Below are 12,109 nucleotides of genomic sequence, written 5' to 3'. Positions count from 1 at the left end.
TGTAGAGCTACGAAGACTAGGAATGCATGAATCAATAACAAGGCATAAGCCCTCTTCCTTCCCCTCTCAACTTCTTCCTTCCTCCACCCACTGTGGGATGTCCTCATGGGACTCAGATCTGGGCTCTATTTCCAGCCCCACCTCTGACTTTCACCCTCTGAGTTGGAGTTTACATTCTTTCTAAATAAAACTAACAGCCTCTCCTTTTTAACCTCTCTGTGCCTCCTTTTCCTCTTGGTAAAATGAAAGAAATTGACAAGCACATGTTTCTCAAAATGTTATCCAAGGATCTACCAGGATCACATTGGGGTGATCCTAGAACCATCCTCAGAATTTCTGGGGGTTGAGGTTTGGGAATATTCATTTTAACATGTCCCCCCAGGGGATTTGCAGGCACATTAAAATTTGAGACTCATGTCTTTTCTTGGTAAGGGCTCTTCCAATCGAATTAGGGACCATGTACCATCCCTACTGAGGAATAGTTTTAAGAGAATTAGCAACTTCAGCACATTCTTATTTTAGTCAAATGGGTAACAGCTTCTTCATATCATCCCTGAGGTTAACATCAGGTTGCACTGGAGTTTACAGTTGGTTACACAACACCATGGATTTTTCTTCTGATTAGGAGCCCAGGAATGAAGATGAAAGACCAGATTTACTCATCCTGATAAAGGATTTTAGCATACAACTTTCCATCAGGAACTAGTGAAGCTTAACTAGCATTTGTGAAGCTCCTCATTGCTTCTGCACAGCAGCACATGGAAAAGCAAAGGACTGTGATTATAGGAGACTCCTTAATTACTGATTACCCACCAAGTTTTCCTTTCCCTTTCATTTGCCTGTCTCTGCTCCAGGCTGCCCGGAATTGTCTGGTTGGAGAAAACCAAGTCATCAAGGTGTCCGACTTTGGGATGACAAGGTAATACGGACCTGTGGTGCCGGCAAAGTCTCAGGAATGGGATGCAGGCCACCAGGACACTCAGACGATCTCTCTCCACTCTCTCCCCAGGTTCGTCCTTGATGACCAGTACACCAGTTCCTCAGGCACCAAATTCCCGGTGAAGTGGGCGTCCCCGGAAGTCTTCTCTTTCAGTCGCTATAGCAGCAAGTCGGACGTGTGGTCATTTGGTAAGTGTCATTCTGGCCCCACTCCCACATGACCTGGGACTGTGGGCCAACTGTTTTATTTGTCAAATTCAGGCAGCCTTACTTGCCCTGAACACTGGATGGTGAGGGCGTTCCACTGAGAGTCTGTACAAACAGCTCTGAAAGGAATGAAGGGGCCCTCATTATTGCATCTATTCTTGGACATTTTTGAAATAGGGGCAAAAATAAAAGCGAAAACAGGATGCTGGTGATAGCTGCTGTGACATGAAAAGCTGGAGTCAGGAGATTAGCATATGAGCCCTTGAGAGCAAGGATCATGTTTTTTTCCAACATTATATTTATTCTCACATTTATTCCCACATTTAACTCTCAATAAAGTATTTTACCCCTTCATTCAACAACGATTTATTGAGCATCTACTACATGCTAGGAGCTAATTTAGGTGCTCACAAAGCAGTGGTACATAGGACAGAAAAGGCTCCTATTCTCTTGGAGCCAAGTTGTAAGGGGAGACAGTAGCAATCATGCAAACAAGCTAACAAATATGTGTATAAGATAAAGTCAGGTAGCGGTAAGTGCTATGAATAAAACAAAAGAGTAATGGGAAAGAGAGTAACTGGAAGGGAGGGAGGGTCTGTTTTAAATAGCAGGGTCCGGGAAGGCCTCTCTGAGGAGGTGACTGTTGAGCAGAGAGCTGAATGATGAGACGGAGCTGTCTCCATTTGAAGGTCCAGGGAACAGTGTCTCTAACAAAGGAAGCGGCAAGTGCCAAAGCTTGGTCCAAAGAAAAGAGGTACTGACTTAGTGGGAGAACATTAGGCAATGAAAACGGCAGGCCATGGTAAGGAATTAGAATTTCTTATAAGTGCAAATGGGCAAGAATGAAAAGACAAAATGAATGATGCCGGTGTGGCAAGAAGTACTAAATATTCTTGCTGGATGTGTCATGTCTTTCTAAGCCACAGTTTTTGCATATTAATGTATACAGAAAAATATACTGGACAACCTCTTTGACTTGGATTGTAAGAAGGATTCGGATAGGAATAGTTTAGAGTTTGATGCTGTCATTCTATGTGAAGGGAAAGTTTGCCAAATATATTGACTAGTAGTAGAAACCAGGGCGAAGATGACTAATTAAATCTCTTACGAGGAGAACTAACTAATCTTCTCCAGCATTTTAGAATATCCGTTTCCAACAACCAAGTGATTTTTGATTTTGAGTCCTTCTGAATGGTTCCTTAAAGTAGTTACCCTGTTCAACAGGCCTAACTATGACTTTGTTAGTCAAATTCCAGGTACAGAATGAACTTAGAAGAAAACAAACTGCGCTTGAGCAACCTCACCTTCTCTTTTCCCCAGTGCATATAACTAGGAAGGGTCTGGCTGATGTGTGGCCACTCTCTATCGGTACGGCGGGTCATGCTGCACCCAGCCAGGTGTCCCATAAAGAGATGTTTGCAGCCAGGGCCACTTTGTCACATTCACCTGCTGACTCGGAATGGGGTTTATTCTGCCACAGGTTGTCAGCCTAGGACTTTGCTGCTGCATCTCATAATTAGAGGGTTGAGCTAAAGTCCATCCCTTCCTAGGATATGTCATCTGAAGTGTCTAAAGATGAGATTTACCGATGGAAGCAGAATAGAGGGGTGGCAAACCTGAGAAGCAGAAACCTGGATGGAGGAGAGCTTTTGCCTGCCTCAAGGCCACTGGGCTTTGTCACGCATTTTGAGGTTTTTCCCCTAATTAACTGCACTATTTTTTTAACATCTTTATTGGAGTATAATTGCTTTACATTGTTGTGTTAGTTGCTGCTGTATAACAAAGTGAATCAGCTATACATATACATATATCCCCATATCTCCTCCCTCTTGCGTCTCCCTCCCACCCTCCCTATCCCACCCCTCTAGGTGGTCACAAAGCATGAGCTGATCTCCCTGTGCTATGCGGCTGCTTCCCACTATCTGTTTTACATCTGGTAGTGTTTATATGTCAATGCCATTCTCTCACTTCGTCTCAGCTTCCCCTTCCCCTTCCCCTTCCCCATGACCTCAAGTCCATTCCCTACGTCTGCGTCTTTATTCCTGTCTTGCCCCTAGGTTCTTCAGAGCCTTTTTTTAGATTCCATATGTATGAACTGCACTATTTTAAACAAGTTCAACTAACCCCTTTGGGCCTTACTCAGTTCCTCAATGCATCACAAGATTTGCATGAAAGCAATTGTTTTCCAGCCAGCTTTCCCCCATTTTCCAAAGAAATCTCACCGGAAATCCTGGCATCTTGGGGTACTAATTGGTCTTATTTACTGAATTTCCAAAACTCCTGAGGCATTTCTGAGGATCGCTTAGAAATTCTAATCCAGTTGTCTGGGCTAGGGCCCAGGATCTGCCATTGGAACAAATTTCTGAGTTGATTTTTCAAAACTTCAGATGTTTTAGGGATCATACTTTGGAAAACTCTGCCCTCAGGATCTCTGGACTATGCTTTGAAAACCACTGGATTAGGTGATCTGCAAGCTCTGTTCCCACTCTGACAACCTATGAATAGATGAGTACATAATAAAGCTGGGTGTGACATTTCTACTGAGGGCAAAAAAGGAAAAGGGATTAAATCGGAGGTCAAAAATGGACAACCTAAAGATTTTTGCTTGGTTAACACAGTATTTCTTTTAAATCAAATTGAGTTTAGGGCTTCCCTGGTGGCGCAGTGATTGAGAGTCCACCTGCCGATGCAGGGGACGCGGGTTCGTGCCCCGGTCCGGGAAGATCCCACATGCCGCACAGCGGCTGGGCCCGTGAGCCATGGCCGCTGAGCCTGCGCGTCCGGAGCCTGTACTCCGCAACGGGAGAGGCCACGGCAGTGAGAGGCCGGCGTACAGCAAAAAAAAAAAAAAAAAAAAATTGAGTTTATATTTTAAAACTCCCAATTTATGACTTATCTTTAAAAAATCAGAAAATGTGGCAATTCAGAGCCCTCATTCCCATGTACCCTATGCTGGCTGGAGCTAAATCACAGCTGCCCCTTTGGGGATAGAATTTTTGACCTCCAGTTTTTCACAGTCCTCCCTAGTCCCTATTATGCAGACCTCATCCACTCCATTCATCTATATCATGTGTAGACATTTGAGTTTACATCGCCTGCAACTTTTAGTAGTAGCATTTGAGTTAGATATAACAAAGGGCTGAGCTTGAACATTCTTCACCACTAGAAAGGTAGGGAAGGGACTTCCCTGGTGGCGCAGTGGTTGAGAATCCGCCTGCCAATGCAGGGGACGCGAGTTCAAGCCCTGGTCCAGGAGGATCCCACATGCCACGGAGCAACTAAGTCCGTGAGCCACAACTACTGAGCCCGAGCTTTAGAGCCCGTGTGCCACAACTACTGAGCCCACGCACCTGGAGCCCATGCTCTGCAACAAGAGAAGCCACTGCAGTGGAGGGCCGGTGCACTGCAATGAAGAGTGGTCCCCCGCTTGCTGCAACTAGAGAAAACCTGCGCGTAGCAATGAAGACCCAATGCAGCTATAAATAAATAAAATAAATTAAAAAAAAAAAGAAAGGTAGGGAAATCACTCTTTAGAAATAGCACAGGCCTAATAAGCCTCAGGTGGCTTTTGATATTGTACTTTCTGGAGGTAGGGACTTGAATCTTAATGTCAAGGAGTCTGTGATTTCTAGAGGTAAGTTGGTTTGTTCGCTATTTAGGAACTTTATCACTAGCTGTTTCGACTCACCATTTCGATTCACCTATTCACACTCATAGGTGTGCTGATGTGGGAAGTCTTCAGTGAAGGAAAAATCCCGTATGAAAACCGAAGCAACTCAGAAGTGGTGGAAGACATCACCACTGGATTTCGGTTATACAAGCCTCGACTGGCCTCCTCACATATCTACCAGATCATGAATCATTGCTGGAAAGAGGTCAGTAAAGGAAGTGGTTCCCCCCGCCCCGCCTCATTATAATCTGCAATTGCAGGGTCTGCCCCCATCCCTGAAGAAAGGAACCCTCTCAGAGTATGAGGCAGTAGGGATGACAAAATAGATTAGCAAGAAAGTGACGTTGAGCATCTATTAACTAAAGGAGTTACTCATCCCTAGAAGAGCTGGCAGGGACCTTAAATGTTATTTGATTTGTAATATAATGTCACAAGCCATCAACATACTGTCAGAAAGGAAGAGTGGGGAAGGCCTATGTCAATTTTTTGAGAAAAAAAGCATCTGTAACATCATAAAACCATTAAATATACATGAAGTTAGTTCTATAAACTGGTAAACAGAAGTTCACTGGTGCTGTGAAGCTATTAAAATGACTGAATTAAAATTCATACAACATGTTCATACAAATACAAAATTCATACAATTCATGTTTATTCATACAACAATTCAGAATGGGAGCCAATTACTCTGCACCCTCCCAGACATCTCAGTTATCCTTGGGTGGCAGTGTATGCCTTAAGCCACATTAGCATGAGATGTCCTTGTGTGAGTTAGCAAATTTTAAATTTCAACCACAGTTGAAAGTTGCTGAATAGAGAATTAACACAAATTCGGATCATTATGATATGATAGCTGACATTTAGTATTTTTTTCTTTTTTTAATTTTTATTAATTTTTTAAAGTAATAGACTTTGTCTAGAAGTTTTAGGTTTATAGAAAATTTGAGCAAAGAGTGCAGAGAGTTCTGCCCTATAAATAACATTTTGCATTAGTGTGGTACATTTGTTACAATTATTCTACCACCACTGATACATTATTATTAACTAAAGTCCACGTTTTACATTAAGGTTCACTGCTTTTTTTGTACAGTTCTGTGAGTTTTGACAAATGTATATCATGTATCTACCATTATAGTATCATACAGAATAGTGTCACTGCCTTTAAGTGTACTGTGCTTCACCTATTTATCCCTTCCCCTCTTCTTCCCAAATCCCTGGAAACCATTGATCTTTTTATTGTCCAAGTTCTGCCTTTGCCAGAATGTTACATAGTTGAATCATACAGTATGTAGCCTTTTCAGATTGGCTTCTTCCACTTAGAACTATGCATTTAAGATTCCTCCATGTCTTCATGGCTTGAAAGCTAACTTTTTTTTTAATCACTGAATAATATTTCCATTGTATGGATATACCATAGTTTCTTTATCCATTCACCTACTGAAGGACATCTTGGTGGCTTCCAGTTTTTGGCAGCTATGAATAAAGCTGCTATAAACATTTGTGTGCAAGTTTTTATATGAACATAGATTTGTAGCTCAATTGGGTAAATATCTAGTGGTGTCATTCCTGGATCATATGAAATGAATAGTTTCATAACACTAGCATATGAAAATGTTTAGCCTTGTAAGAAACTGCCAGACTGTCTTCCAAAATGGCTACCATTTTCACATTCCCACCAGCAATGAGAGTTCCTGTTGCTCCACATCCTCACCAGCATTTGGTGGTGTCAGTGCTTTGATTTTAGCCATCTTAATAAGAATATAGTGGTATCTCATTGTTATTTTAATTTGCAAATCCCTAACATATGATGTTGAGCATCTTTTCATATGTGTATTTTCCATTTGTATACTTTTTTAAATGAGGTAACTGCTTAGATCTTTGCCCATTTTTTAATAGGATTATTTGTTTTCTTGCTTTTGAGTTTTAAGAGGTCTTTGCATATTTTGGATATAAGTCCTTTATCAGATATGTGTTTTAAAAACATTTTCTCCCAGCCTATGGCTTATCTTTTCTTTCACTTAACAGTGCCTTTTACAGAGCAGAAGTCTTTTACAGAGCAGAAGTTGTTAATTTTAACAAAGTTCAACATCAATTTTTTTTCTTTTATGAATCGTGCTTTTTGTGTTGTATCTAAAAACTCATTGCCAAACCCAAGGTCACCCAGATTTTCTCCTATGTTATCTTCTAGATGTCTTATAAGTTTTGCATTTTACATTTAGTTCTATGATCCATTTTGAGTTAGTTTTTGTGAAGAGTGTCAGGCCTGTGTCTAGAGTCATTGTATTGCATGTGGATGTCCAATTGCTCTAGAACCGTTTGTTGAAAAGACTACCCTTGCTCCATTGAATTGCCTTTGCTCCTCTGTCAAAGATTTGACTACATTTGTGTGGGTCTATTTCTGGGATCCCAACTCTATTCCATTGACCTATTTGTCTATTCTTTCACCAATACCATGCTCTCTTGATTACTATAGCTTTATAGTAAGTCTTGAAGTCAGGAAGTTTCAGTCCTCCAAACTTGTTCTTCTTCAGTATTGTGTTGGCTATTCTGAGTCTTTGGCCTTTCCATATGGAGTTTAGAGTTGGTTTGTCAGTATCTACAAAATAACTTGCTGGGATTCTTGTGATTGTGTTGAATCCATACATCAAGTTGAAAAGAAATGACATCTTAGCAATAGCAAGTCTTCCTAACCATGAACATGGAATATTTCTCGATATATTTAGCTCTCCTTTGATTTCTATCTTTAGAATTTTATATTTTTCCTAAAATAGACCCTGTACATATTTTATGAGATTTATACCTAAATATTTTCTTTTTTAGTCTTACTGAGTGCTTATTTTATGTTGCATTTTTATATACAATTTTATTTAATTCTTACAACAACCTTATGAGATTGATAATATTATTATCCCCATTTTACAGATGACAAAACTGAGGTTCAAAAAGGTTAAGTAACCTGTTCAAAGGTCACACAGCTAATGAGTAGAAAAGCTGTGATTCAAAAGCAGGTCATATGATTCCAAAATACCTGCTGTTAACAACTAAGACATAATGGCCTCAAATACAATGTATATAGAAACATATTTAAAACTCAGCAGAGGGGATTGCTGTTTAACTCTGGTTTGCTTTGGAATTAGCTATGACACACAAGTACAAGGAAATCACAGAGTTCTTTTCTTCCTTCTCTAGAAACCAGAAGACCGGCCACCTTTCTCCAGACTCTTGAGTCAACTGGCTGAAATTGCAGAATCGGGACTTTAAAAGAGACTCAGTGCCAGGCCATGGGCTGCAGATCCTGAGTGGGGCAAGGAGGTCTTCCCACCACAGAGCATTAAAAGCTGCCACCATCCCAGGACTCCTCAGAGGCAACTGGCCTGTGGCGCCAGTCCCTAAGCTGCCACGGAGGCAGCGGCCTGATAGAGGCGGGCACCAGGCCACAGGCAGGAGGCTCAGCCACTGAACTGGGAGCAGGGCCAGAGCAGTCTGTACCCTTCCTCCAGCCTCTTATCTCGTGTGGAGCGCAAACCTCAATCGACAGCTTTCAAGCAACATTTCTTGCACTTCTTAGAGAAAGGGAGAGATGGGGCAGCACCCTGGATTATTACCCTTATTGTTATTTTAAACATGGACCTGAAGTTCATGGTCAAGGGATTTTTTATTTGACCTGACAACACAGAATCCCAGGATATGGGGCAAGATGAACAAGGAGCATGACTCTTTTTCAAGGAGAACTAGTAAGTTAATTAAAGTCACAAAGAGTAAGCTCTGCCTCTGTGATGCTGTCAACCACAGCTTCCTGCCTTAGAGGACGATGGAACAGCTGCTCACATTAGAGGCCGGATATTCTGAGAAGCAGCTTTATGAGGTTTTAGCCATAGAGACACTGCCACCTCTCTCCTTGAAGGGAGCATAATCGACTGGGGTGAACAATTCTGATCTCACCGCTGGAGTATTGGGTATCTGGTGTCTGGGCAGAAAGAGGACATCGGATGGTGGAAACACCTGGTACAGGGAAAGGCCTTAGGTTGTAACCACTTGGACGCTCGTCTTTACTACCAAGCCAAGCAAGTGACTCTGAGTCCCCTTCTGTGCCGAATGCTTCCACAGGCATCCTGGGAGGAAATCATGGCTTCCGTAAACACTGACTTACTGAGACCTCCAGGAATCAGTCCCCTCTCTGCATTCTTTTATCCTCATCAGCAGAGTGCAGACTTGTGCTGGGGAGTGTGGCCTGGCAGAGAAACTGAAGCTGGTTTAGGCCCTAGAGATTTGCAACTTTAAGGTTGAGACTTCCAAGTCTCCCCAGATTCTAAGAGAGGAGTAAGAGGTCTGTTCTTGTTCAAGCCATCTGGATGGAAACTGAGTCAGGCACCGAGTGGGGGGCTTCCAAGATGCACAAGGATGCCTACTGTTGATTGAGCACTTGAATATGCAAAATGAATATGTACTGAGCTACAAGCCTTAATTGCAGAATCTCAGTTCACCCTGAGTTCACACCAGTGCAGTGAGATATTATTATTATTCCCATTTTACAGATAATGGAACTTAGGCTTTGAAAAGCTTGGACACCGGCCTGAAGTGACAGAGCTAGGAAGAATACAGCCCACCTCTGTCTGACTGCAATGCACAGTTTCTCTATTTTTATTCAACACTGCCTTCTACTGAGGGTGAAAGGGATTGCTGAGGAGGTAAGTACAGTAGAGGGGAAAGTCCTAGAGAGCCAATAAAGAAGCCAACACAGCACCATCAGCAAGTAAATCTGCTCCTGCATAGACCAGGGTGGCTGGCAGTGTAGCCCTCCAACTTGGAATAGGATCTTTTTTTCCTCATCTGTATCCTCACCTTCATCAGAGTTAATGACGTTGGAGTTACTAAAGGAGTAATTAGCCCTTCGATTCACTCAACCCACCAGAGTCATATTGCATGAGGCAATTTGTAGATGAGCTTCAAAGCAGCTTTAAAAGATTCTCCTGCAGAAGTATAAATACTTCCTTGAATTATCACTTCAGCTTTGAGCCGGCTGCGGTCTTCTTGGACACTTTCTGGGGAAGGGTATTCCCTGATGTAAGAGAGATTTAATTTTCATACAGCGTTCAGGGAAAACTCTTTTTGGATGGTGTTGAAATCAGCTCTTTCTAAAAAATCATGTGATATTTTGACCGGCTGAAGATGCAGATGTACAACTTTTAAGTATAATTATTGTGAAACTGGTAGCTTCAAAAAAAAACTATCATTTAGAAGATGATATTTCTCAACTTATCCAAAATCATCCCTGTTTACTTTTTTAGCATTTTGTACATTCTTTTTTGGAACCTTTAATTAGAGATGATTTCGGGAACATCCAGCCTAGAAGGAAAACATCAGAATTGACTGATTTCTGTGGTATGGTTTAGAAAAATTCTCCCTTACATGGTATTATCTTGTTCAAGCTCAGAATCATTGAGGCTTTAACTTAACATGTGTCAAGAGGTTACCTCTCAGTGTCCTGCAAAATAGACTTCTGCCTGTTTGGTTTTTGGCTTTTTTTTTCCTTCTCACATTTTGAAAACGGTGCCATGTGCTCACAGGGAATTCCCCTTATGCAAAGTTTTAGTTCTAGATGCATTTTATAGATTTTGCATTGTGCCCTTTTGAGACTATGTATTTATATTTGGATAGACTGAATATTTATTAGTGTACAGTGATTGCTAATATTCACAGTTAAAATGTTACAAATATCTCTTATGCTTTGTAAATCACACCAAGTTAAAGGTTGGGTCTAGCAAATAAAGCTGTGCATTTTAGTAAATAGGGTATGTATAGCCTGGGTCCATACTTATCCCAATGTCAGACAACCAAAAGTTTTCCATAAATAATAATGGTTACATAGTTTCACATTCCACAGACAAATAAAGACTATACATCGTTCAACATTGTTTCACCAGGTAAATATCAAATGCTTCCTGTGATCTCTGATATGCTGCACTGAGTGCTGCAGAAACAAAGATGAAAAAGACACAGTCTTTACTTTTAAGAAACTCCAGGTATGGTTGGGAAGGCAGACAAATAAACAAGTAAAATTATAATACAGCAATTAGAGCAACAACAGAAATAAGGTCAAAGTAGAGAAGAGCTCAGAAAAAGTGATGGAATCTATTGGGCAAAGGGCGACATCAGTGGAAACTTCTTAGAAACCTGCTACTGGAAGTGTGGTCCCCGGACCAGCAACAGCAGCATTACTAGCTTGTGAGAAATGCAAATTCTCTCTCCACCCTGAGATCCACTGAATGAGAATCTGCATTTTAACAAGATCTACAGGTGATCATCTGCACATTAAAGTTTGGGAAGCACTGTCACAGAAGATATCATCTCTGACTCAGTTTTGAAGATGAATTATGCTTTTTTTAGGCAAGCCAATGGGCAGAAATACTTTCCAGGTAGAGGGATAGAGGAAACAAAACATATTGGGAAGCTATTATCAGTTTACCATTGCTGGGGCAAAGGGTGTGTGTGTGTGTGTCTGTGTGTGTGTGTGTGTGTGTGTGTGTGTGTAGACAAGGACTTAGATTTTAAAACACAAAAAATGTTGGAACTCTAGTTGTAGAGAGGAAAAATGTCATTGAACAAGGAGAGAAGGTCAAATTTGTGTTTAAAAATATATTGTGGCAGCAGTGTGGAGAGTGGATTTGAGAGAGGGAAAGCTGGTGAAAGAGAAACCAATCTGGAGATGATTTCTGACTTGCTCCTAGTACCAAATTATTGTTCATACTCATTCTGTCATCTGCTATGTGGGTGACATGTGGAAACTGTAATTCGGAGCTCTTAAGCCACAGTTGGACAGCAAGGCACAGCTGTTCTCCTCCCTCTTAAAATCCCAGTGAAATAAGGGCTGGGTTATTATAGTTTGGGTGTATTGAGCTCTCCCTGTACCTTTCAGTTCACCAAATGCCCACATCCACTGCTGGAGCCAGCTCATGCACCCAGAGGACCATCAGGCACCAGTGAGAAAGCCTGTGGCTTCCACACAGTCCTCTGTGGGACTCGCCTCTGGGCTTGACTCCCCCTGGCAAATGACCCAGAGAGGAAGCTTCTAGAGCAGGACGGATGAACAGATCGGTTTCTCAGAGAGCATTTATCCTGCAGATCCTACTCTGCCTGGAACCTCCCAACACACAAGACCACCAAACTCAGGAAAAGGCAGAACATACCCCATTCAGCCAGATGGGCAGTGTGTGTGTGTGTGTGTGTGTGTGTGTGTGTGTGTGTGTGTGTATGAGTGTGTCTTCAGTGACTTTGCATTTCTTCCCAAGTCAT

At 41.7% G+C, this 12,109-nt stretch overlaps 2 protein-coding genes across 3 annotated transcripts in view; one reads left to right on the top strand and one right to left on the bottom strand.

Annotated features, from left to right (window-relative positions):
- The window catches only part of ITK (IL2 inducible T cell kinase), a 66,488-nt gene extending 55,953 nt beyond the window's left edge, over positions 1–10,535 (top strand). For both annotated transcript variants that reach the window (XM_033407921.2, XM_004280984.4), the window contains exons 14-17: positions 855–919; positions 1,010–1,128; positions 4,864–5,021; positions 8,006–10,535. In XM_033407921.2, coding sequence (XP_033263812.1) covers positions 855–919; positions 1,010–1,128; positions 4,864–5,021; positions 8,006–8,077 — 414 coding nt within the window. In that variant the 3' untranslated portion in view covers positions 8,078–10,535. The remainder of the gene's footprint in view (positions 1–854; positions 920–1,009; positions 1,129–4,863; positions 5,022–8,005) is intronic.
- The window catches only part of MED7 (mediator complex subunit 7), a 358,603-nt gene that overhangs the window by 91,635 nt on the left and 254,859 nt on the right, over positions 1–12,109 (bottom strand). The gene's annotated exons all lie outside the window — the stretch shown is intronic.

Source organism: Orcinus orca, chromosome 3 (genome assembly GCF_937001465.1).
Source record: "Orcinus orca chromosome 3, mOrcOrc1.1, whole genome shotgun sequence".
Classification (NCBI taxonomy): Eukaryota; Metazoa; Chordata; class Mammalia; order Artiodactyla; family Delphinidae; genus Orcinus; species Orcinus orca.
The sequence above is the reverse complement of the archived record's forward strand: the minus strand, read 5'-3'. Positions and strand labels throughout refer to the sequence as shown.